Here is a 26,961-nt window from a genome sequence, read left to right on the forward strand (position 1 = left end):
GATTTTCTGGGGAAAAAAAAAAAATCTGGAAAATCTGACTTGGTAAAACATCCACTTTTCTTTAGAAAAATCTTACTGACAGAAAACTCCCACACAGCAACATTAGTGACCTCAGAGATAACCAGCCATGTCCATGCTGGCTCTCAGTCTATCATCTCCCCATCATTTGAAAAGCAGCAGCCCTTGTGTTGTCCATGACAGCCTGGCCTCACCTGGCCAAATGAAAAAGTGAGCTGCAAAAAAGTCATCATGCCTAAAGAAAGTCTGCAGCTTGGATGTCTGTTCTTCCTGCTGCTGCTACAGCAGCAGAGGGAGTCAAAAGGCAAGACACTGCTGCCTCAAGACATGCTGGTTTTACGTGAGTTAATGCAGCTAAAAAACCCCCTAACAGGCACGGGGTAATTTGCGGGGGAGGGGGCAGTTGGAAGGGGAACTTCATGTGAAGCTCTGCTTCATGATCAGAGGTGTCTAGATAGGGCTGCAGTAGTTTAGTAACTCAGCACAGATTTAGACCCATTTTATGGCAGCATGCACATGTAAGGCCAGCAGAGTAAGTGCAGTCATAGTATTCATTAGTTTTTCACCTGTCAATACTTAAGCACAGAGAAGTGAAGTGGCTTGTCCAAGACCACAGAAGCCTGACGATGAATTTACCTATTTCATCTCTTGAACATCTGGGAAATCATGGGGTCATTGCTCCATCTCAGTGCTCAAACCATTGAGTCAATGCTGCTCCCACACACTGAATCATGACAAGATTTTGGTACTAGGATACTGGGAAAGCAGTTATATATAACATTCACATCTGCATGCTTTCTGCAAAGCCTACATCGATGTTGGCAGCCTGGATGAAGATGTTTTCACTTTGTCTGTTACATGCTTAAAACAGCTACTGAATATAATAGAGCTGCAGGATAAACACCTTTTGGAAATGCTCTTGCCACTCACCTTCCCTTTTATGTGATCCTTAAATCCTTTCCCCCTGCACACCCAGGGCTGGACTCATGCCTACCACAGCAGAGCCCTGGGAACAGTGCTTTTCTTGACCCAACCAAACTGTGCAGATCTATTTGCTGTCCGCTTCCCTAGGCTCAGCCTTCAGCTGCATAGCTGAAATTGCACACCCTCAGGCACAGCACACTTGACTCTCACACTCATAGGAATAAAAGCATTTTGGTACCTCAGTTGCCAGCCCAAGCTGATGACAGGGTGAGAGAAATTTCCACTTACTCCTTTCCCCCCCGTCTGTTACATGTTAACAGGCAATCAATTAGGGAACCATAGGGAGAAAGAATACAACTGTGCTAGGGAAAGGAAGATGGAGGGAAGCACTTTCCCATCTTTGGATTCAGTCAGCTGGCATATCACCTGGCTGATACAGCCTCCACGTACTGCAACCATGCATCATTTTCTTTTCATCCTCTCTGAAAAATCTTCAAAAGTTCCTATGTCTTTCTCTCCTTCCTGAGATCGCTTCTGCTCTACCACAGAGATCCTCTGGTACCATTCCCATGACAGGTTAATTATCTGTCTCGTCCTGTATTAGGAGACCCCATGACTTTGCTTCAGAGTGCTACCCTGTCCCTGCTTTAGCACCTGAATTTGCCTAAAAGGAAAACTAGGAAGGGTCCAAGGGCTGGAGTCAGTGCTGACAGAAATGCAAGTAGAAGTTCACATTCATAGAGATTCATCAATGACAAATCAAAGAAATCCTGCCAGGGAACAGGCCAATGCTCTGGAGATGGCCATGGCATAATAAAGAGGGAAGTGTGAGTGGGGCAGAGTTATTATTTCCACAGCTGAATTTCCACATTAAGGAGATATATCTAAAACCTATGAAAACAAAATAGATATAGTGACTTTTGCGGAGACCTGGGATCAACTGCACCCTGTACTGTTCAAGAGTTGAACATCCCCAGCAACAGAGTGTAATCAGATCCATTCAATTAACAAAGTGAGTGGTCTCTCCACATGTGCATTTCTTTCATTCCACAGGAGGCAAGGAAGTATTGATGTGGTGGACTAACCCCATCCAACAGCCAAGTACATGCACAGCTGCCTGCTCACTGTAGACCTGCCTTCAGTCAACAACATCGCACTTGGGCAAACCCAATACATTTCCCACTGGAAGATGAATGATCCTGTCATTTTTCCAGTTAGTGGAGGAAATAACAGGAGTATCCGTATATCCGGGCATGTTTGCTCACATGGGGCACGTGTACATAAGTATATCCAAGCATCCACGGATATTGGAGGTTGTTGGGATACACTACTGCTTTCGATTAAATTGTAGCTGCACATGTGCACATCTTCAAGCACACTTCTGGCCATCAGGACACAGCCACACTCCTCATTTGTGAATTGTACATGAAGGAGCAACGCACTGCAATTCATCTACATGTGCATGCGTTGAGGTTTTCAAAATTGCCTGAGGAGTTGCTCATCCTTAGTGAGACTGACAAAAACTTCATCTGCAGTGCCTAGTTTTTTATCTTCAAAGAATTTGCATCTTAATGAAAAAGACTGGTGAAACTGGAAAAGGAGAAAAAGACTGACTTTCATAAAAGTTCTCTGTCCAGATTTGTGCTGAGGTTTGTATGGAATTCATGGCTACATATCAGGACTGGTAAGACAAAGAATTTCTCTACTCTTGTAATGCTGCAGCTTTCACCTCAAGGTGCAGATATGTCTACACAAATTCCATCTCTTGGCAGTGGCATCTACTCTTCAGATGGGCCTTAAAACATTAGAAGGCAACGCATTTCCTTTCCAGGCTTTACTCCACTAGCTGCCACATTCTCACAGGATCAGTGCCAATGGCAGAGGCAGGAAGATCCACTAGTCCAGATACCCAGATCTGGTAGCCAGTCAGGCAAGGAACTGACAAAGGTTCCTACCATCACATAGCCTAACTCCATGCCCATGTTGATCTGGAAGGACCAGAACTGAGCAGGAGGAGAGAGGAAGCATACAAAAGGATGGAGACTTAGGTGCATTACATTCATTTTCCCTTTCCCCCTTTCATATGACATTGCAGTCTCAGCAATGTCTGTGGCCATGTCCCTTTGTTTCTACAGAGTGAATGCCTCAGTTTCCATTCCTTCCCACCATACCTTGAATAGTTCTCTTGAAGAAGGCTTTACATGCCTCACAGGAAGCCACGCCGTAGTGGTACCCCGAAGCAATGTCCCCACACACCAGGCACAGCCGCTTGGGGATTGCATTGAGCATGTACTCGCACTTGGTGGGTGAGTCCTCCATGATGGCGCTGGCGCAGTCGTCGTAGCGCTTACGGCAGGACCCGCCGCCGATCCCCGCGCCATTGAACATGGGTGGCGAGTCTAGGCCGTTGGGATGGCCACCCATGGCCATGCCGTAGCCACCGCTGGCATCGGAGGAGCCGCTGGGGCTGTGGTGGCTGATGGCATCAATGCCAGAGGATGGGCTGGAGGGCTCGGTCTTGATGAAGGACCCACAGCTGGAGGAGAGGTGCCGCTCCTCCGTGGCCATTCTGCCAAGCAGCCTGCAGGGAGAGAGCAAAGGCACTCAGCAACTGCCTGGCCAAACCTAGTTCCTGGTTTAGTTGAAAGAGAGCCCTCCATTTGCCACCTCAGTCCAACTCCAGTTGGCTCAGGCAGTTCAACCCCATGCAGAGTCTTCTTGAGGAATATTGGTATAGTTGACTAAGACCATCCCACCTGCTCCCCACTAGAGTAAAGACAAAGCTCTTTGTGTAGATCATAATTTCAGGCTGTTCACAGGCTACAGTGCTGGGAAGGGGCGTGAGTGCTGATGAAGCACAATCTACCCAGATGCACCATCTACCCCAACACAGCAGAAAGAAACAAGCTTGCTGGTGGCAGACCAGGTGAAAAAGAAGTTTGGTTAATATAGAATGTGCTGCCCTGGTTTATGTAAAAAAATTCAGTAGCAGACCCTGCAGAAAGGACCTGCTCAGACTGGATTTTCATTTTTTCATTTGTAATACAGAAGTTTTTGATTAATTTTCAAGTTTGACTTCTTCTCTCACCACACTTCAACCTTTACCCCAACCTGCTGCACTATCATCACTAAAAGAGGAGCTTAGAAACAGAAGGAAAATCATCTGATCAAAAGTTTCTTCTGTCTCAACCTTAAATCTTAATCTTTCTTCTATTTACTAGTATTCAGCTTTTGCATGGACACACAAATTCCCACTTCCTAAAAAGAGGTTACACTCTTAAGTTTATCGAAAGAACTTTACCAGCTTTTCAAACTCTTCATATTTATTTTAGTCACAGATAGTCCTATTCCTTATAAAAATGTTCAGACTTTCCTTGAAAGACTGCTAAATCTTATGATATTTACAGCAATGAGTTTCAGGGATTACTTGTGTGGTGTATGAACAAATAAATCCCACTTTTATTTGCCCATAATGTATTTGCAGCCCGTCAGACTCTCTGAACATCTCCTGAGTCTCCTTCTCAGGAAATGCAGTTTTGCCATGTTCTCCTAATTCAGCTCTTCATTATCTATACGATTGCTCTTCATGCAGAAGTTTTTGCAGATCTCTTATCTGCTTCATCATCCATCTCAGAACTTCCTCTAGTCTGGCTATTTCTGTTCAGTCCAGCACAGAGTTCAATGAGCCAGCTCCTCAACAGCACGAAACTGGCATTGCTCCATCACTTGTCCAGCTGAAGGTCTGGACAGAAGTCAAGACAAAGGCATGCCATCAATTACCTAGTGGCGTTACAATATTTTCAATGCTATTTTCAGTCCACATATTATGTAATTCCTTGCACTGCTTTTTTGCCCCTCTTTAAATAAAAATCTAAATTGTTACCATTTCTTCAACAAATAGTATCAGGAAGTTACTGCAACACTCGATCTTATTCCTGAGTTCCAACAGTTAATTTAGAATCTATTAAGATTTATGAAAAATCAAATTAATCCTTCTGGTGTGTAATGTTTTGCAATAGTCAACAGTGTATTTCATCTGCCACTACGCTGTGCAGTCCAGACACCCAGCGTTATTAGGATCCTCTGGAGCTCTTCAGTCTTCCTTGGTAATTTGATTTCAGCTGCAGTCTCATTGTTCACCCACTCCCCAGATCATTAACACATGGATCAAACACCACAATACTGATCTTCCTGGGTGATACATGTTAACCTTTATCATGGTGAAAATTGACTTTCTTTTCTAAGTAGGGTATGTCTAGGCCTTCTTTCTGTCTCTGACACCTTTTAATTGATAATAATATTAACCTGAGAGGTTAAATTTTCCCTTCAGCTAGACAATTTTGTCAAAGGCTTTAAGAAAAACTAAACATGCATTTTCCTGATGACATGGCCAAAGAATTCTGACTGACTGACTTACTGGAGATGCTTGACTTTTCTTCTTGGAAGCTCTACTTATTTAAAGTTACCACACCATGGTCATGTGAGTAATTTCTATTTCTATTTCAGTTTCAGCCTATTTACCTGGTATTTGTGGCAACTCCTTCTGCCAAGAGGTCAAATCCATCAAGAGACAGGACAAAACATTTTGTGAATCAGCAAGACTGGAATGCACACTTTTATATATCATATCTGTGTGTCTGTTGATAGGAATATAGATGTTTAATATGCAGTAAATTCACAGACCTGCATCCTTATGATCTCATTTGACCTAAGTATCTCCTAATTTTCCCTTCTCTGTTTCATCCTCAAAGTTTGACCTCATCTCCTATCTCTGGGATCGATCAGCCAAGTTTGTTTTTTGGCAAGACTGTTGACCTTGAGAATATGGGCAGGCATCTCACGTTCCTCAGCTGCTTTGCCTGGTGTTACTTGAGAGGAATCCAGGGTTTGGGCCCTCTCGGAGACAGTGTGATGAGTTGATAAATGCCCATGCTTTGCCCAGAGGGCCATAATGAACTAGAGGTCATGGAGCAGCTACAGAAATTGCTGCAGGTGCATTCATCTCTATTCCCACAGGGCACCTAGACATATTGCAGATCTTCTGGTGTAATGACAGCTGACTGTGTGAAGGAAGATGAAACTTTGCTAGCTGAGACTAGATCTTAGCATCTTACAGCAAAGCTGAAACCTGCTGTGCAGGTTCTGGAACCTCTCCCTACCTGAGAAGTGCATCTGTGATTAAAGAAATGAAGATCACTGGGCACAGCAACATGAGATTAAAGTTAAAATGGAAAGAAAAACAACCATAAAACACTGTCCTGCACTGTGGAATTATGGAGCTGTAATTTTCAAGGAAGACAGAGGAAAACACTATGAAACAGGAATGACAGGGAGATGAGCTGTACTGGCAGATTCTGTCAGTGGAGCGCAAATCCCAACTTCTGTTTCTTAAATAGTCCAACATTCACAGATGACTTCCAAAGGGCTTACCAAGGTATCTTCCTTCAGTGGAGAGAAAACAAAACAAAACAAAACAAAACAAACAAAAAACAAAAAACAAAAACAAAACAAAACAAAACAAACAAACAAACAAACAAACAAACAAAAAAACAAAAAAACAAAAAAAAAAAAAAAAAAAAACAAAAAAAAAAAAAAAAAAAGGAAGAAAAAGGGAAAAAAACAGGAAACCTCCCCCAAAATGTGGGGAAATAAGGAGCCTTCCTTCTCCAAGGCATGTAAACAGTGAGTGTTTGATGGTGAATCAGGAAACAAGCCCCCTACGTCCTTACAGCTGAGGACCCTCCTACATAGCAAGGACTCACTGCACAGCAAATTCTGTTTGAATGTGAATGCACGCTTGAGAGCAAGAGCCCTTAGCACCAAGATAGATCAAAGATTATAGCTAAGGTGACTCCAGCCACTCCAGACCATATGCTTTTCTTTTCTGGCCTCTGACTTTCTGCAAGTCTCATGGAAATCCCGTGCTGATTTTTAAACAGTCAGAGTGTCCCCTGGCAATGAGATACATCTTGAACTTCAAGAAGAACAGCTAAATGTTTTTTGCAAAGAGTTCAAAGTGATGAACAGCCATTTTGCTTGGCTCTAGTTACCTTAATAGGAATGTAAAAGGAGAGAGACTTGATCCAACTCTCCTCCGTGCTGGCACAGGAAACTCCGTTACTATTTCTGTGCCCATGTAACAGGCTTAGAGGTTCTAAACATTTCGTTCTTTTCACCTTTCCTCATCATAGGTCATTCCTTCTAATCCCTTTAGCATCTTTGTGGTCCTTCTCTGGATTTGATCCAACTTCCCTGGGTCTCTGTTGCAGCAAGGTGCCCTGAACTGCACAGTGCAATGCTGCAGCACTACAGGGAAGAGTCACTCTGGAAAGCACACAGCCAGGAAGACATATGGACCAACTGAGCAGTAGCCTTGCCAGACATCAGGTTGCACATCAGCTCACACAATTTGATAGCCTGTCTCATTGGGACCTCTCTGAACATAAGCTGCTTTTGCCACCATGCTCTGCACAACATGAAATTTGGATTCTCCTTGTTCCAAAGCAGATCCAGGATCATCTTCAAACTACCCAGTGCTATTTACCACTTGTTTTACCAAAGCCTGTTCACAATGTTCATTTTTTCAGCCTAGCTGTTCTTTTTTCTATGCTTATTTTTTTCAGTATCTTTTAGTTCTGTAAACTGTAAATTTGGGGGTGATCACTTTCATGTTCCTTCCAGGTCACTAATGAGTACTTACAGTCAAAGCACTGTCCTTTTGGACACCATCTTTGCAGAAGGATAAAGAATATCTCCAACCCTTCTGGTGACACTGACATTTAATCCATGATTCATTTCACAGGATTTGTATCAAAACCAATTTGATCTAATTTCCCTAATAAGATTTTGCACAGCTTTGTGTCAAAAGCCCATGCATGGCCCAGAGTCAGTCTATTCACTGCATTCCTTTTGCCCACTAATTATCTAATTGCATCAAGAAAGGTTATTGTCTGCTGTACTCCTGTTTCATAAACCCACTGCTGTTTATCACTAACAGTGTTGTTAGCCTTTATGTGCTTGTAACTGCCCTCAGACAAGTGTGCTCTGACCTCAGTGATTCTGGATGTAAATACACAGGTTTAGACCAAGTCAAGACTGTGCTTTAGGTTTTTTATCCATTAGTGTTCTCTCCTTAGGGCAGCAATGTTGGTTAATGTTACAAGTTTCCCCAATTCCTCTCCAGCCTTTCACCTTTTGCTGTTTCTCTGCAATGGCTGGTATTTAGCCATTAAAGGCTTATGAGTTTAATGATCTTTTGAGAACAACAGCAATAAGGGAGGGAAGGATTGCTAGATGGGAAGGAACAGAAAGGGACAGAAGACTAGAGTTATAAAATCAAGGCAGTAGTGCCCCCAATTTTCATTCTTTTACATATCAAGGGTTACAAGTTTGGGATTGATGCAGGTAAGGCTATTTTTGCCTGAAATAGTAATTTGTAGCTACATTCACCTCTTTACCCCACTTCTGGATTTGGAAATTACAATAATTCAGTAGTCTTTATGTATAAGTGAGAAAAGTAATGTCCACCACTCACACCTCCTTAGCAGGACAGCCAGAACACCCAGCTTTGTAACAGAAGGTAACTTCTCCCCTCTAGAGGAACTTTTTATCAACTAAAGGTATACAATTCAGTAATTTAATACCATCTGAGCATTGAAGTGTTCATACAAATCTAATTATTTGACCTTCTAAGTAGCACTCGTCATTCCAAAACTGTTATTCCAAAACTGTATTAAAAAAAAAGTTTAATGACAACACTGCTGAGCTTCCTTAGTGGCTGAAACCTCTTCAACAGGAAATGCAAGGATAGATCAGTTTCCTGAAGAAAATAAGGAATGGGCATACATTCTGTCATGTAGTCCAGTCCCTTCACCAGTATTTTCTGGTTTAGTAATAAAGTCACCAAGTCAGCATGTTGGAGATTTCCAACAGCAAGACTGAAATTATCATTAAAATGGGCATTGAAATACAGCTGTAGAACTAGTATCAACTGATGTAGGAGGAGGAAAAAAGAGAAAACACTCATGCCCTCCTCAGGAAAAATCTTCCCTGTTCTGGGCACAAGGAGAAATGTAAAGGTTGGAAATGGGCTTTTTTTTTGGGTGGCTCTCACATTGGATGTGATTCCAAATGTGGATTCCAGACAGAATGAAATCTTGAAAACCTTGCAGGTAAGATACCTGTACAGCTTGTAACTTCCAGGAGCCATATGGCTGTACTTGTGGAACTGCACTTCGGTCCTGAAAAAAACTGACAAAACCTGAGAAGTCTGCCAGTATAAAGCTGCTCACTTCAGGCTCCAGATTGTGACAAAAGAACACTTTGGATTGCACAGAAATTTTTAAACCAATCATGGAAGACAAAAGTAGTTTTAATCTGCAGAAACACCAATGATAGAAAAGATAAAAACATTCATTCTCTTCTCTGGTACAGACCTATTTCTGTTACTGGTATTTGTCAGTTCAGAGGGCACAAACTTGCACTGCATGTGTAAATGGGATACACACATCACGGGCAATATGGATTCTGTGTCTTTTGTGGGCCACATGAGAGAGCTTTGCAATCCACACTAGACTGACAAACAATGTAAATCAGCTTCTCAAACACTGGCTGCAATTCCAACAAGCCAAATGTTGTCAGGTGTTTTTTTAGATGCAGAAGACAGAAATAAATAATGCTTTCCCAGTGTCAGGCTAGATGTGACAGCTGCAATAACAGCCAGTGTAATTTTAGGTCACTTATGCAAAGAGTTAATGTCATAGAGCTGAGTCACACCTGTTGGTCGACCTGGCTTTACCAGAGACAGCTCACAAACACACTCTCACCACTGCCTCACTGAGAACACCCACCAAAGTGCTAGGGAGGAAAGGGATCAGCACCCACACTGGTTTCTCACACTCTTTTACTCCATATGGACTTCAAATGAGAGAGCCATCATTTAGAGACTTTATCTATACTGACAGCTTTTCTCCATTCAAAAGTCCCAGAGAAATGGGATCTGCCAATGTGCTGCTTTACTCCTGTACAGTGGATAACTCTGGGTAACACAGTCATATCAGGAATCTTTTCTGGAATTATTCTATCATACAGGAAGATTCTCAAGACAAACTTATTTCTCTCTGAAAATAGGCAAGAGCTTGGATAGTAGCAGCATGATGGGCATGATCATAAACATAAACACAACACTGCATAGGCTTCAGAGATTTTTTGTTTCAATCACAGTATTTTGCATTGCTATAATGGACGAGAGTCAGAACTCAGCTGGATTCAACTGGGTTTTTTTTCTGGAGTGCCCATCTGATTTCTAAAAGTTATGCCATGTTTCCTAGTGATGGCTCCCTTTGCCTTGTCCAGACTGCAAGTTTTCAAGGCATTTGTTCATAATATGGCCCCTCCTGCCCCCATACTACATACTTGTCTTTGGACAAGCCAGCGCTCATATTCTGGCTCTTACACAAATAGTACTTGCTTGTCTAATGCCCAGTAGATATTTTATCCCTTTGACCCATTGCATAATCAGAGCCCAGTTACATATCAGAAGATCTTCTCCAGCCCAGGTTAGCTCATGCTGAAAAAAGCTGCCACAGCAAACTGTCGGGAGGCTGCTTAATAAATAAAAAAGGCTCTCATGGACAGAAGACATTATGGATTTCCTACTAGACTTCATCCCTCTCCTCATTACTGTAATTTCTCTTCACCCTTACGACAACGGTCTTGTTAGTAAATGGTAAAAAAGTATTACACAGATGCAGTGACAATTAATCTGGAGGTGTGACACATATTATCAGTTTTACTCTCCTATTAACACACTGCCTTTTGAAGGTACCTTGCCCTCTGGTGTACTAAATGGCACTTCCTCTAGAGTGAATTGCTTTAGCACTTGAGCTAATGTCTCTAGCTTATACTTACTGTTACTACTACAGCAAGACAAGAACAGGGTTGACTTGCTGTTCACTATTTATCCAAGTTCTACCACCACCCTTTCCTCTCAGTGTTACCATTCTGTGTTTCACATTTCCACTTACCCCACTATTTCTACATTCACAGCAGTTCAACAGCTTTGCCTGCAGACAGCAAAGCTGCAATTCAATCCCTGTTGAAATGCTCAGCTAGACCTTCATTTCTTCTTGAGTGTCTTTCTTTATATGCTGCCTATCTAGAGCACTTATAATCTATATCTCTCTAAGCACCTTAAGTGTCCTTCGGATACTTGTGAATGAGACCCATACACAGGAAGCTCAGTAGAGCACATTTCAAACACTTAAACATCAGAATTTTGCTTCCACCTTCTCAGATGAGCAAGGAAAGGAGAACTTCTAGCACTGCCATTCATATCATACTTACTTTTGCATCACAGCCTGATCCAACATCTCATCTCTCAGACTTTTGACTCAGTATCCTCTCAGCATTTCTGAGAGAAAACTGCCACCAATACAAATTCTTCAGAATGCACTTCCTTTGATTTCAAGGTATTCAAGGAAGGCATCCCTCTTCAACTTTGCCTACAATTCATGGGGAACAGTGGCATGAAAAAAGAGAGACACAGAGGTATTGCTTAATTTTTCTGTTTGAGGAAGGACTTAGGATGGGAGATACATATCAAAGACATCACCTTAGAAACAAATGTGCAAAGAGACTTAGTCACTGACATTTCTTTAGGAATAATAACTTGCTGAAAAAGAGGAGTTTGAGTTTATAGAGACAAAATACAAGCTTCAATGTTATTCAACTTGAATGCATTTTGAAATTCTCTGGGTTTGAGCTGGTAGTACTTTTTGGGAAGGTTTCTGTTTCTTACACTTCAACGACACAGTTGTAATGGGATTCTGCCTCCTTCTCTCACCCTGACCAAGACAATCCAGACAGATTAGATGGGCTTTGCCTAGATTCCACCTGTAGCTCTCTGAGAAATCTATAACTAAGTGCCTCATCATTAGAACATTGCTCAAAACCTGACAGATCTTGAAAAACTAACTGAAATTAGTTCCACATAAATTACAGCATTGGAAATAACAAGGGCAATCAGAGCTTTTTAATTTGATCTTTTTAAACCCTGGCTCTCCAGAAAGGATTTCTAAGATGATACAGTGGCAAAGCAAGGTGACTGTGAGTAACTGCAGACCTTTTCTGCTAATGAATATCACAGGTGTAAGGAGAATAGGTCACATATGGAACAGTGGTTTCCTTCTGCACACCTTACATTGCTGTAATATACAGGATTATCTTCAGCTACCTATTTAGAATAACCTTAAGGTTCAGTTTTGCTGAGTCTCTAAACTCCCACCTTTGATAAGTATTTAGCAGATCTCTTAGCACACACTGCATATATTAAGGAGGCAGCTGTATCTGACCCAAATTCCAGCTTCTAACCACCATAACTTATTGTAAATCCATTTCATTCATCCATCTTGCTGACTGTCTCCATTTCCTTTGACTGACAAAGCAGCTTCCTGTCCATTCAAGTCTCACCCTACCTGAGGTCCCACAGCATCCTGCATTCTTCCTTGCCTGAACCAAAGATGAGATCAACAAACTGCTCATTAAACAGAAACTGTATAGCAAAATAAACACATCATTTTCCTGGATAATCTACAAAACTTGCATGTTCCTTTCTCTAGATTAAAAAAACAAAAACAAAAACAAAAACAAAAACAAAAACAAAAACAAAACAAAACAAACAAAAAAAAAAACCCCACACTAAAAATCTCAGTTCAGCCAAAACAAATCCTGAAGCAAAATACTTTTAAAATTACTTTTTAAATTACTTCAATTTTCCTCACAAATTGGCATCACTGTGGGAAAATTTAACTAAATCTGATTACAAAATCACCACAAAAATAATCCTTTTGTCATCATGAATAGATTATTTTCTTATCCCATTAAGTTTTCACTTTTCTATGCTACTGTTTCTGGATATGAAAGAAAGGAATGTAAGCTTGCAAGCTTTTAAACTGCAGTTTCTCTTCCTCTTCCATTCTTCAGCATTCCTGCTAATGGCTAAGCAGAAGCTAACTCTCAGACATAGCAAAGCAGACAGACAGGCAGTCAGACACCAGCAAAGAAGCTGTACAGCTGCTTCTATACTTTCATATAGTACCTTTCTGAGATAGCTTGAAATGTTACATAGCTTAATTCTGTAGGGTATCTGTAGGTGTATAGCAGGCATGATGCATAAAGTTACTGTGCAAATACAAAAAAACCCCTTCCCTCACATCTCTCCTTTCCTCCTCGTGTGCATGCACCTAGATACCATTCCAGTAGCTTTGCTATAGACGCCAAACTATGACTTCATACTTCCTGATCATCACTGTGAGTGGTCAGATCTTTATAGCAAACATGCTATAATGCAGTAAAGCAAAAGCAATCAAAAAGCATTGTCTAACTGAGCCATATCATCTGCAGTCCACACCTTGAGGCACACTCCTGTGTCTATCAGAGCTTGGGAGGAAGAAGACCTCACATGGTTTTACAAATGTCTGCAATCTGTCCTATCCCATATTTAAGAACAGCTTGTTTTCCCTCCAGAGATCTGGAAACCTTTCCCGATCCAGCTAGGAGGGAGCTCACCCTCTTCAAAGTAGGGACCCAAAAAGAAGCAAATTTCAGCAACCAACGGCCTGGTGTGACCCAACTGAAACCAGCCCACCATGACGGCATGTCCTCCCTGCTGTGCTTGTTCCCTTTGCCCTTGGAATGCTATCACTTGTTATCACGCTGACTTCTCCAGATGGGGCATTTTGGCTATTGATCTGATAAATAAACAGCCTGCTCGCTCGATCAAAATGTTATTTTGCATTTCAATTACTGTTCGCTAATGCAACCTTCATCCCGCCAAGAGTGCTGCTGGCAATGACACTCGACCTGGCACAGGCGTTTGCAAGCAAATTCGGCAGCACCCGCTGCAAGCACCTAACGGGATTACCAACCTCCATTAGATGCACAGAGAGAGAAGATGATGGACAGACAGTAGTGGGCTGAAGGGGAACACACACACACACACACACAGAACAGAAGGTGTGAGCAACCTGGACAAGGGGTAGAGAGACGCAACAAGACAGCTTTACCAGATATTTTGACAGTGAGAGATCTTGAAAGTTAAAGATTTTTTCCTCCAGTGAACAACCCCAACAGCTCACAGCAGATAGACTGAACTCTCTGTGTATGAGCCATGCAAGAGTTCAGAGCAATGGGAAACAGAAATCAATGTCTGCTGACAAGTCAGCAGTGAGCACTGCAACCCATCAGGGCAAACAGGGTCAATTCTTAAGCAAATTCTGAAGCCTAGCTCCACCAGGGCTCAGCAGACCCTAGAGATGCACACAGCATTCTGCTTCTAAACTTGCAGGGAGGAAACCCTCTTAATCCTTGTTGGATTCTTCTGGGAAATATGACTGCCTCTGGAGAATCTGTTGGTGACACAGGAAGAAAGGGGCATCCAGAGGTGTTGCTAAAATCTCCGGTAGGTGTTGATCTCTATTAATTCAGCACTCTGTTTACATCAGGGAATCCTGTGCCAAATGCACAGACTGGTTTCACTCAAACCCTGTCTACAAGAAACACAACACAAATACTAAGTCAGTGAGCAGCCACCAGCAGTGAGGTCAGGCATGACCACATGGTTATGAGACAGTTTCTAATCTCAAACTCTTCTAGTCACATGACATACTTCACCAGGTGGCTGGGTTTGCACCAGACTCCCGCAGAATGCAGAATGTACTTTACCCCTCTTTCTTTTTCCTACCTAAACTCCTAAAGGAAATGTAACAAAGTGACACAATCATTTACCATTGCATGCAAATAGTGGTCAGTTCTTTCACCACCCCATGCACAGATTGCCTGTCTGGATTTTGTTCCCAGCTGACAAGATAATATAAGCCAAGTAAATGCTTTTCTCTCAATTTCCAGAAAGCCTTTGTCAAAGATATTTTGCCAGGTCTGGACAAATTTCTCCCATTTATAAACAGACAGCATTCAGACTGAAACTGCCAGTCATCCAGGAGTTAAAAATAAACAAACCCTTGTAACACCCTGAGATTATATAAACAAAATGCTAAGTATAACACACTGAATGAGATCAATGTGATGCATAAAGACAGGATCTATAACTCCACACACTAACACTTCATCTGCTCTGTGTGCTCAGCCTTCCAGTTCCCTCTGCCCTTGGCAAACTAAGTCAGTGTCCCACACCCATCTCTCTCTAACCAGTCTATACTGTAGACCTTACCCTCCCAGATCTGCCTCTGTGCCCAACCTTTCTCTGTGCCCACTCCTGGAGCAGAGTTTTGAAATCATTCCATATGTCAATCACCACTAGGTAACCATGCCCCAAACACAGTCCAAAGACGTACATACATGCTTTGACTCATGTTGTGACTAGTCACTGCCTCTGTGTTTGCACTGTGGGGCAGTGAATACAGTGTACTCAGCCCTTAAAAGGCAGCCAAAATGTCTCAAAGTCTAATTCCAGGTTCAATGCTGATCTTCTTACAGACTTCACCAAGTCACTGCCACTCTCCAGGATGCTGCTTCCCTAAGCTGACACAGCCCTGAAGGACCTACCTCTCATGAACACCTTGAGAGTCAAACAGCAACTATGATTGAAATAATGGAGTGTGCAGATGAGTGTCATGACCAGAACAATGGACAGACAGATTCTGTGCTCACATGATGTCCTCTGCTCCACATTATCAGCAGAAATTGAACCTCTTTCTGCAGCACCACAGCTCTCCAGTTTGCCAGTGTAAGTAGTGTGAGTAGCTTGTGCTTTCCTGCATGTAAGCTCGCCAGAGGAAGAACACACTGGCTTTGCAAATCTGTTTCTATAATACACACCAATTTTGATCTCCTCCTACACCTCACTGTACTTTAAGCCCAGGCCCCTGTGACCTAGTCTACACAAAAACCTAATCTCTAATACTGCCTAATCCTATCTCCATCTCCCCACATGCTATTTCACACACCAGCTGCCTCTTGATCATACCTCCATACAACCCATCTTCCTGTTCTCCTTTGCAATTATACTTCATTCCAAGTTTTTAAGCAAAAATTCATTTTTGTTTAAAAATACTATTCTGTTTCATTACAGAACTAAGTCAATTTTGGCAATGTTTTTACTGTAGAATTTCCAGAACAACTCTAAAAAAATTAGATGTTTAAGTTTGCTCTGCTCCTAGCACTTTGTTTAGCCTGTCATGTGTTGCCTCGTGTTGTTTGATGAACTAATCACACACTGTTTCAAGAACAAAATGAAACAAAATATTGGAACTTTCTTCAAAATAAATTTTATTGGAATTTCTACTTTGCCTATAATTTCAGGTTGCAGTCAGATTTATGATGAAATAACACTGTCAAACAAATATTCTGTGAATCAAGATTCTAATTTCCATGCAGCTCCCCTCCTGTGTTTTTCACACAGCCCTGCTTTTGCTTCACTCAGTAGGTCTCTTTTCTCTACTTACATGCATTCAGAAATATCTGTGTTCTAATGTGCACAGAAATGTTTTAACACTTCATGCCATCTTCTTTAGCCAAGCAACATAGAGAGATTGAGACTGGGAAACAAATTGCATCTAAATCATCTGAAAAGATGGAATTCTACATAAAGTTCTGGAAATTCAAGAGTACCACAGAATCTGTGCCATCAACTCATATAAAATGGTTATCCTGTATTACTCGGAGATTAACCATGTGTCAAGGGGCATCATGCAGCCAAAAATCAATTCCTCTGATTTGAAATCTGAGTGCTGTTGGAGAAACACAGTTCCACTTTTCCATCTGGTGCCATTTAAACTTTACCCCATTCCTTCTGCATCACAATGAAATCACTGCTGGCATGTGATCAGAAGCTCTGAAACCCTGGCTGCTGATCAGTTTACAAAAATTGACCTGGACATTCTATCCACTTTGATGAGAGCTTGAATGAAACTTCTTTCTCATTCACTCGTGGTAAGGAGTGCTACTTCTTAGCATCTCTGTGACCCACAAAAAATGCTTTATTTTACAGCTCACTGAGAAAAAATGTTGGAATTGAGAATCTTACCCGACACCTAAATCTTACCCAGAATTTTCTAGCTACAGGGGAAATAAATCAGAAGTAGTTGTTACAGTATCCTGGCTCTTCATGTAAGCCTTGATACAACTTCTACTGAAATCGAATTGTGATTCCTATTGATCCGAACACGAACTGGACCTCAGGATCTGAAAAGTCATCTGAATGTCAAACACTGCATCTATCCCATGACCTTTACTGGATTTCTGGAAACTTGTTTTCTAAGTGTTTAACTATACCTTCTTCAAACACACTTTTATTTCAAATGTTCCTGGGAAAGAAAAACTGGCAAACTTTTTCCAATAGAGGATTTTCTTAGAAATTCCCACTTACACTAACAAACACTCTTCTCCTGCCAGTCACACTGCACAGATTGATGGCCCTGTGCACACACTGCAAATCACAGGGTACAGTGCATCTATTCACACATCTCCATCTCCAGGTGACATTCTTCCAAGAGCATCTCTTGGAAGTTATGTGCTGCCAGCTCTAACAGGCTTCTCCACTCTGTTCAGTTCACTCCAGAGAGGAAATTCAACAACAGGCTTCTTAAAAATATCTAATAGGGATTCATTTATTACCTTGGATTCATCCTAGGCAGATAAATCAAAACTCTAAATGCTTCTGATAACTTTCCTGCTTGCAAAGAGGAAGCAAGTTTTATTCATGTTAAAGCAATCCTTTCACTTCCCACTTTCCCAACCTGGAAATAGCATTATTCTCAAACCAGAAAGAATTTAAGGAACCCAAGGTGCAAATCAAAACAGCTACGAGTAGCTGAACTGTCTCCCATGCTGTACCAACTATCTTCACAGAGAGAATGCCAGTCCATGGGGTTAATAGCAATGATTCTGTAGGAAAATCACTGCTCTTCCTAGCTACACCTGAGCTGCTTGCTCTGACTTTCTGAGGTACTGGCTGCAGCGCTGTTCACCCCTTGGCATTCACAGCATATGGTACAAAACAGGCTGAATCAGCAAGGGAGCGACAGCGACTGGATTGCAGTGCTAGGAGAGGTTGTTCCTGACTGTGCACTAAGCTGGTGAAAACATGAACTTCAATGTTAGTCCTCCTATTTTTTTGTGCATAATTTAGCTGAGGTGTTTAAGTTCTTGACAAATCTGCAAACACTTTAAAGTTCCTCTGTCCCTGCAGAACTGCTGGATAGGGTTTCAGGCCATGACCTGTTGAGACAGTGCCTTGTAATATGCTCCATCCAAATTAAAAAAAAAAACAAAATCAAACTGTCAAATTTGGTACAGCAAAAACTTCACTCAACTACAAGGTGAGATCCCTCCAAAGAGACTCATGGCCTGAAACCCTCCTGGAGGGATACACATCCAGTCAGATAAGGGACCAGATCATATGTAGGAAGCACATTTCCTGCAAACCTATAGTCTTTGATCAGTTGGGAAGACTAAAACAAAAATAGGAGTTGTTTTGTCCAGCTTCAACACTGAACACAGGAAAATGTGTTTAGCAAAAGCACTGGCTTGCAAACCAGAGCCATTATTAAAGTCCTGTAGTCTTCCACCAATCCACATAAATGAATTTTGGTCACACCTAGTTAAAAAACAGCAAGAAGGCACATTCTAAAATGCCACTTTGCATTACAATCCCCTGCTTCACACTGTGCCTGGAGAAGCCTGAGCTAAAGTAGCAATAAAATAGGAAGAGGAGTTATGGATTCTGGTGTATGCCATCAGAGCTGTGTTTATTCTAATCAATCAACTGAAGAAAATAGTAGCTGAGAGTAATTATTAATAATCAAGTAAAATTGGATTATTTCTCTGCACTGCAGTGTCATCTGGATGGGAAGGCTGGTATAGAAATAAAGTTCATCAGAGCAAGATACTGAAATAAAATTGCTGACCTCAGCAGTTCATCAAAGAAGGTGGAAAAAGGAATCTCAACTATGCATATGATAGACTATCTATAGAAGATGAAGACTAACGAAAATAATTACTTGAAGGTGGCCCAATGGCTGAGCTCAGGCATTGAATCAATTCAGTTGTATATCCAAATAACAGCAGTAAGACCTACTGCCAGAATCTTCCATTTCTGAGGTATCTGGTTTTGTGATTCCTCATTCCGGAAAGCACAGCCATCACCCTCTCCAAAAATGCACTTCTTGAGAGGAAGGGTCTCAAACCGTCTCTGAATATGTTGTGTCCTCTGTGTAGCTGTGGTTGAGGCTGATTTTATACTCAAAGAACGCAATTGAAACAGGTACCATAAAGAACCTCTCTGCTGAACATTTTGCAATATACTGAAGTCAGGAGATGTGGTGTTACTCTGCCTAAACCAACCTTAGCACGTCATTGCACAGAGAGGGTCACAAACACAAATACTGAATTGTAACTACAAAACATGCACTTTTACTGCAAAACCAATGGCTCAGTCAACTTCACTCACAAACACATAGGTGCAGTTATATTAGTCATTTGTGTCCAGGAATGCCTCGCCTATGCAATCAAACAGACGTCTCATAAATACTTTGCAAACACAATTTAAGAGCCTCCACTGAAAATATAAGGCAGACATGATATCAATGGCCAGACTGGGTATAACACAGTGAAGCTCCCTTGCAATAAATGGAATTGTACTCGTTAAAACATTTAAGGCGGCAACTCCTAGAACACTATACTCCTGGCAAGAAGAAACAGTACCCAGCTGCAGGGGGAATACAATACTGCTCCGAAGGAGGCAGAACTTGGAGTTTTCTGACATCAGTGTGTGCAAGACTTCAGCCATAAAACCGAATTAACAGAGCAAACATTTTGTGTTTAACAGCTTACTAATTACATTTTCAAATTAAATATTTACTCCTATCTTGAGTATTCCTATAGCATTCAACAGAATCTTAGACGAGTTACTCCTCCATTTATTTTAACATGCTCTTAAACATATTTTAACAATTTCTTAAATTAAAACAATTTGTTATTTCAAAAAGGTCATGGAAAAGCTGGAGAGTTTCTTCCCCTCCCTGTCCTCCCTCCAACTGGTTGTTCTACAACCCCCACTACATATCATACAGGAATATGGGATCTGAAGAATGAAGGTTAGATATAAAACTGTAAGTGAATGTACATATCTACTCCACTAACAATCCCCAGGGCTGGCTTTTACATATCACCTGAAGCAAAACACTGCTTTCACTGTCCCACTGCAAAGACCAGCTGTGCTCATCTTTTTATCTCTTTCTAACATTATTTTTTTCCCTATTTCAGGAAGAAGGAAGGAAGGAAGGAAGGAAGGAAGGAAGGAAGGAAGGAAGGAAGGAAGGAAGGAAGGAAGGAAGGAAGGAAGGAAGGAAGGAAGGAAGGAAGGAAGGAAGGAAGGAAGGAAGGAAGGAAGGAAGGAAGGAAGGAAGGAAGGAAGGAAGGAAGGAAGGAAGGAAGGAAGGAAGGAAGGAAGGAAGGAAGGAAGGAAGGAAGGAAGGAAGGAAGGAAGGAAGGAAGGAAGGAAGGAAGGAAGGAGATACAAGTGGTTTCATATTTTACTTCAAGTTGGATCAGTCCTGAAAAGTTCTGATAGTGTGGATCACCTGCCAGAGCAAAAGCATACTATTACTTCTTTGAAGCAGCAGCCCACAGAGCAGGATGAAGGAATGAAAAGAGGAAAATACAGTTCTGTATAAAGAACATGTCAAGTTCTACCTGTTTGCATGGGAAGAAGGGGTTAAACCTGCTTTGAGGTTAACTTTGTTCTCCATGGTTTGTGCAAGGCCATCAATCAATCAATCAATCAATCAATCTTCTCTCTTTCCTCCTTTTTTTTTTTTTTTTTTCCCTGGGACCCAGTGCAGGAATATCATGCCCAGGATCTAGTTTAAATCCACGATTCCTCTCTGTCAAGCCAATTCTTCCAATCCTCCCCCCAAAGCCCCCCTCAAGACACCCCCTCCTCCTCTCCCCGAAAAGGGGCCTTCTGAGCTCGTTTTGCTAATGTATTCTCAAACCAAATTAGGGGCTCTGACTCTCGGTGAAGTTCGTGAGTTAGTTGCCGCGATGCACTGAATTAAAGATACCATCTCGGACTCAAATCAGATTAGAGCCCACACACACACATGCAAAAGCCCACTTTCTAATCAATTTTATAAAGGGCCTTCAGCAGAGATACACTAATGGTATTGAGCTCAGATCTTTAAACTAAGTCTGCAAGAAGTCTGCAGAGATAAAACACACACTGTATTAAAGAGAAAGCTCTCCACTGTGCCCTTCCCACCAAGAACCCTGGGCAGATTGGAAGAGCCCCTCAAAATACAAAACAGCTTTCCCAAACCCGAGAATTTCCTTCACATCCTCCTCTCCTCTTCCTTCTTCACACCTTTAAATCTGTTCTTTCAACTCACTTCCTGTCAAACACCTGCAGAAGGTCCCTGCACAGAGGGCAGAGGAGACAGGGAACCTACAGAGCCATGATACGTGTTAAGAATTAGACTTCATGAGAACACATGAACCCTTTTAGGCCTGTAAGAAGTGGGCAAGGTGAAAAATCAGCTGACCAGCTTCAAGGAGAGTTCCTGCTTCAACACAGGTGCCCTGCAGTTACACACAAGATGCTAGGCACTGACCTGGTGCTGGGCACACACAACTGAGATGCAACAACAGCCACATCCTGAGAAAGATGTGGCTACGTGTATGCTAAAGAACTCCTTTTAGAGAGCAGTTGCTCTACATGCCCAGCATCTTCACATCCTTCTGTCCTCTTCTCTCTGTTTAGCAGTGGAAGTTCTCATCTATGCCATATGATGAAAGGGAGACAGAAGGGTTTATAAAAGAAGCTGCAACTAAATATTTAATAGACCAGCTATTGCTCAGTCACCACTAACCAGAGAACAAGGCTACCTCTGAATACTCTGGTTAAGCCATGTTTTCTGTGTCAGATCATGGAAAAATCTTCTGCTTTGTTTTAATATTTTCAATAAAAATAGCTCAAAATGTTTCAAACAAATTAGAAAGCCGAATCTCAAGACACCAACATTAGTTTTTACTTGCTTTCTAGGATGCCGTTTCTAACAAAAGGACAAGAAGATGCTTGCTAAGGTAACAGAAAGTCTGTATTTAAAAAAAAAAAATCAGTGCAAAAATTGAAATTCACCAGCTTTCTCTAAGCAAAGTAAAGAGACCTCAGCAAGAGAACTGTGACAGATAGGGGTCTGACTGCTCTGCACAGAAGCCTTGCTGGGAAAATTTTCTCAGGGCTCAGAGGGGCTTCCCTGAGACAGCTTCAGGACTCACACCACTGTGGAGTTCTACAATGATCATGTGCTGAGGATGACGCCAGTTTTCAATGCAATTAACCTTTCCAGCCTAATGAAATGGGTCTATTGGCTGCAGTGGCAGCAAGGAGCCCCTTCACTCTGGCAGGCTCCTCAGGACAGGTTATCGAGGTTGCAGAGTGTTACTGCTCCACTTCTATTTGCAGGCTGCAGCTAATTGATGCCAGACCTGAAAGGAGTAGGCAATGCCAGCCCCAGTGTTGTACTCCAACACCATATTGATCCTTGGGAGCAGGGACTTGGGTGTCTGCCCATTGATCTGCTGTGTCACAGGCAGCATTCTTCCAGGAACGCACCCTGGGCAACAAAGCACACAACTGGGAGAAAGACGAAAGTTGGGAAAGAAGAAAGATGGGAAAGCATATGGACCACTCTAGGGCTGATACTACCTTGTGACTCAGAAAGAACCAGATCTGGGATGGAGCCTCAAGCTTTTGTGCTGTTTTTTCCCTTGAGCTGGGAAAAGACAGGTATAACAGCCCTCCCAACAATGGGTGACAACTGCTGTACCCTAAGGGCTGATACTTTGGAGTCTCTTCCTTCCTTTCTTGCTGTTAAACTTTGACAAGGGGTGAGGGGAGAAAAGGGGTGGGATGCAAATCTGGTATTATGGGATACAGCCACAAACACACACTGCCTGTGGAGGGAGGGAGGGAGGGAGAAATGGGTACCTTTGAGTCCTACATCAAGCAATGGGCTGCCAACACAGCCCATGGACATTTCAGTCTTGGAGTTCCAGAGAACTAAATTCAGACCCACATTTACATAGGAGTTTAAGAGTGTCTATTGAAATTTACCCTACAGTGTTCACCCTACTTCATTAATTTCAAACCTGCCACAGGGGTGTCACCAAACTTGAGCACCCAAAATATGAGAATCTAAATTATTCACTTAAAAAGTATTAAAATGGATTAAACACAGAAAATAATGCAAAATAATTTTTTTGTCTCCTGTGTCTGTTTCATACTCTCAAGCTGTGATACCAAACTTCCTTCTGATGCTGAGGGAAAAAATTTGCATTAACAAAACAGTAATTATTTTCACACACCTTCCTCACTGTCTTTTACGAATTGTTTCTGCTTTTTTTTTTTTCAAAACACCCAGTGCATTTTTCAGTGTTCCAGTGTGATAAATATACAGCAAGGATATATTCAGGACTTGGCTTCATGTCCTAAATGAAACTCTAGTTCCATTTTGTACACTCACTCATTGGAAAATAAAGAAAGGAAAGAAGAGCTGCCAACCAGGCAGCATTTGAGATGCATTGTCCATGTGCACCTTACATGGGGAGGCTTTGTGTGTAGACCTCATGGAACAGCACAAACCTCCCACAGTACCACAATATTCAAAGGCAGAGGAAACAGCGCAGGAGACAGAACACACATAAGGAAATACATTTTGAAAAAAAAATTAATTATTGTTAACATCTTTAACAATATAGGGCTATGTGACATACAGTAAGGTCTACTTCACCTGGAGGTCAGTCTGGAGCCTACTATTACACAAGATGACAATCTTTGGATAGAAATCATTGACTTTTTTTTTTTTTTTTTTTAACTTTTGGCTACAGAAAAGACAAGTTGAGGAAACCTAGACTTCTGCACAAGAAGGGACAACCAGAATTCTGGTATCTGACATGTTCAGTGATGTCTCAGTTCTTAAAGAACAATTTCCTCTCCTGCCATTACAGAAACACTTTGTCACATTTTAGCTCCAGTGAATATTTCAGGACAGCTAGAACTGAATCCAACATGGGGAAAAGGATCTCTTACAATCCCAAACAATTATCATGCTTTCATTGCTGCACTTCAGGGTCAGTGATGTGTAGTCTCATTTTCCTGGGAAATTGAGGGTAGGCTGCTGAATAGCACCCTGTCACAAAAAGGTAAGTGCTGCCAAGGCAGCAGTCTCCAGACAGGTGAAGATGCAATGTTAGTGTCTAAATCACAGCCATTAGGTGGGAGAGGAAGGAACTAGGAAGTCATATTTCTGTTGTGGAGGCCATTACATGTTTCTTGGGTCTGTACTGAGCCATGTGGTTGCAGGGCATGTCAGGCAAATAGATGGTGAACAGAGATTTGTTGAAGCCTCACAGCACAGAGACTTCCAGTGTCAGCCATCCACAGGCCATCTCCTCTGGTACTAGTACCAAGGAAAACTTCCTTATTAGAACTCCCTTTTAAAAGAGCCATTGGCCATGGGGGTGTCCTAAATTTGACAAGTAAAGGATGATACTGCAGAACTGGCCAGGAGATAAACCTACATAGTAGCTTTGCTGTCCTTAGTGACCTGGAAAGTAATTAAACCATCAATATTGGCTTCTTCAGGTTACAAATCCTCCCAGAATAGCAGAGCCATATATCATTCACACTGGTAGAATTCAAACACCTTAACTCATCCAGTCTGGGGCAAAGCAACACTGCAGATTAGGGGGAGGCCTGGCTGAGGTGAGAGGAGTAGTGAATCTTGAGTGGCTCTAACAGGCATGTGATGCAGTCTTGGGAAGCCAATTTCACTAGCAAGATAGAGACAATGAGAAGATGGGAATCATGGGGGGCAAAGAGATGTAAAAGAGAAATTAACTCTGACAATTATAAAATCTGTCAGAAACAGAAAAATAAGTTCTAATAACTTTAAGTCAAAGGTAATCTGGATCAGATATACCTCAAAAGAAGACAGCCAACAGGTAAGCAGGAGAAGCAAGAAAAACATTTTGTCATTTATGACTTTGGCACAGAGTATGAATAGACACAGGACACAGACAGTGTGATACAGACACTGCCAAGATTAAAAGGTCTCTGAAATTAGTGCTTACGCACACACTGCAACACAGAGATCTCCTCAGCAAGGAGGATGTTTTTGCAGACCTATCAAATGTGCTTCTCTCCAGTATCTGTATGTGCAAATCAGGACTGGCATGTGCAATGTAACTTTATACATATACATATAAGAATATGCTTGGAAAGAGGCAGAGTATTGTTTGCTGAAAAATCTGTGTCAAGGCAGCATTGATGCATTTGCACAGCACATAAGCTTTCATCCTTACTACGGAAATTAAAGCTAAACTGCCCAGCACAAGGCACCCACTTCCAGGGACTTCTTTCCCACCAAAGCTAAACTGGAAAACAAACTAATTTGTGGGATGATGACTGGGACAGGACAGGTTATATTATTAAAGGCATTATTCTCATTATGAAAGCACTTCACTAAACCAAAGTGTGAGGCAGCATACTATGTATTAAATATTTGTCTTGGTCCATAAGAATTTGCATTCTAGAGGCAAAATAAAAGAGAGAATGTTTTGATTCAAAATTTACAGATGGGGAGAGAAGAAGAGACTCAAAGTGTTTGCTCAGTCCACCTAGGAAAGTTATAAAAGATCTGGGAACTGGGCTTCAATCCTTATTCCAGCTTTAGAGCATCCAGCCTCCCTAAGAAACAGAAAGTGGGAAAGCTGCTTAATCACAGGAGTTACTTTGTGGGCTTCCAAGAGCAACGTATGTAGTTCATTTATTGGTAGAGATACAATACCTTGGCGGGGGGGAAAAAAATCACTTTTTAACAACAACAACAAAAAACAATAACAAAAAATTTGCAAAAACTTTTTGATTTGCTCCAAAACTTCCAGAATAAATACATTTGAACAGTTTTCAGGATTTCTTTTCCTTCATGATGTATGTTTGATTTTGCTTCAGTTATTTTAAGAGAAAGATAATTTTCACTCAGAAATTAAAACAACACAAAGACATAGTTTAACTTCAGCACAGCCAGGGGAAAAAAAAAAATCAATTTTCTCAGGCTAAAATTTTAGCACTGCCTTAGGAAGTTCAAAAAAATAAAACCTCAAAATGCTGTAGAGATAATCTCCACTCACTGGGAACATGAACCAGACAGCTGAAGGAAGTCCTGGGCAGGACAAACATTCACTTGAGAGTCTGCAAGAAAAGGAAGGAAGGAAACAGGGAAAAGTTCCCTCTGCCTCCAGAAAGCATTAACTCCACACTCGGTGAGCACTGCAGGATTTGGGGAGCATGTGCTGCCATCTTCAGGGATGCTCTCACCTTTCTGTGACCCAAAATCACAAATGAAGGAAAACAAAAAGGGGGAAAATTTCCACAAAAAATAAAGAAGAGAAAAATGAGATATCAGCTCTGCCCTTTTACCTCTAGGATTGCTGGTTGCCTGGTCTTGACTAGCTCACAGAGAAACACAGAAATTAAAATTGGGAAAGCCAAATAAATCCTACCTAGACCACATACATCCCCAGGCTGCACTAAAGCTAACTAATCATTCCTGTTTCGCCCTGACTGATTTCTCTCTCGTCTTCTAATGCAGAGTGGGATTATGCACTGAGCCTCGACGGCAGATGCTCAGTCGAAGCTAACTAACCATCTCTTCTACAAAGCAATTTCAAAGAGACAGAGTGAGAGACCCCGACCCTTTTCCACAAGGGCTGAATTAATATGAGTTAATTGTGTGCCCACAGGCTTCTCAAAGTCCTGTTTTGCAAGAACAAATGGCAGGTATTCCAAAAGCGCATCTATCTGTTACTCTTCCTCAGACAAAATCGTGAGATTTGAGATGTTGTGGGGATATGTACTGTGTAATAACAATGTTACATTGAAGAGGACAAACCTGATGCTCATTGTTTCTGACCTAGTGGACATGGGCATATTTGAATCGT

At 41.7% G+C, this 26,961-nt stretch overlaps 1 protein-coding gene across 2 annotated transcripts in view; it reads right to left on the minus strand.

The window, feature by feature from the left end:
- ESRRB (estrogen related receptor beta) overlaps positions 1 to 26,961 on the minus strand; it is a 128,435-nt gene that overhangs the window by 37,893 nt on the left and 63,581 nt on the right. The window contains exon 2 of one of the 2 annotated variants that reach the window (XM_083862847.1): positions 3,114 to 3,523. The exons of the other annotated variant lie outside the window; for it this stretch is intronic. Coding sequence (XP_083718973.1) covers positions 3,114 to 3,523 — 410 coding nt within the window. The remainder of the gene's footprint in view (positions 1 to 3,113; positions 3,524 to 26,961) is intronic. 2 annotated transcript variants of the gene reach the window in all.

This window comes from Zosterops lateralis (genome assembly GCF_965231275.1).
Source record: "Zosterops lateralis genome assembly, chromosome: 6".
NCBI classification, from domain to species: Eukaryota; Metazoa; Chordata; class Aves; order Passeriformes; family Zosteropidae; genus Zosterops; species Zosterops lateralis.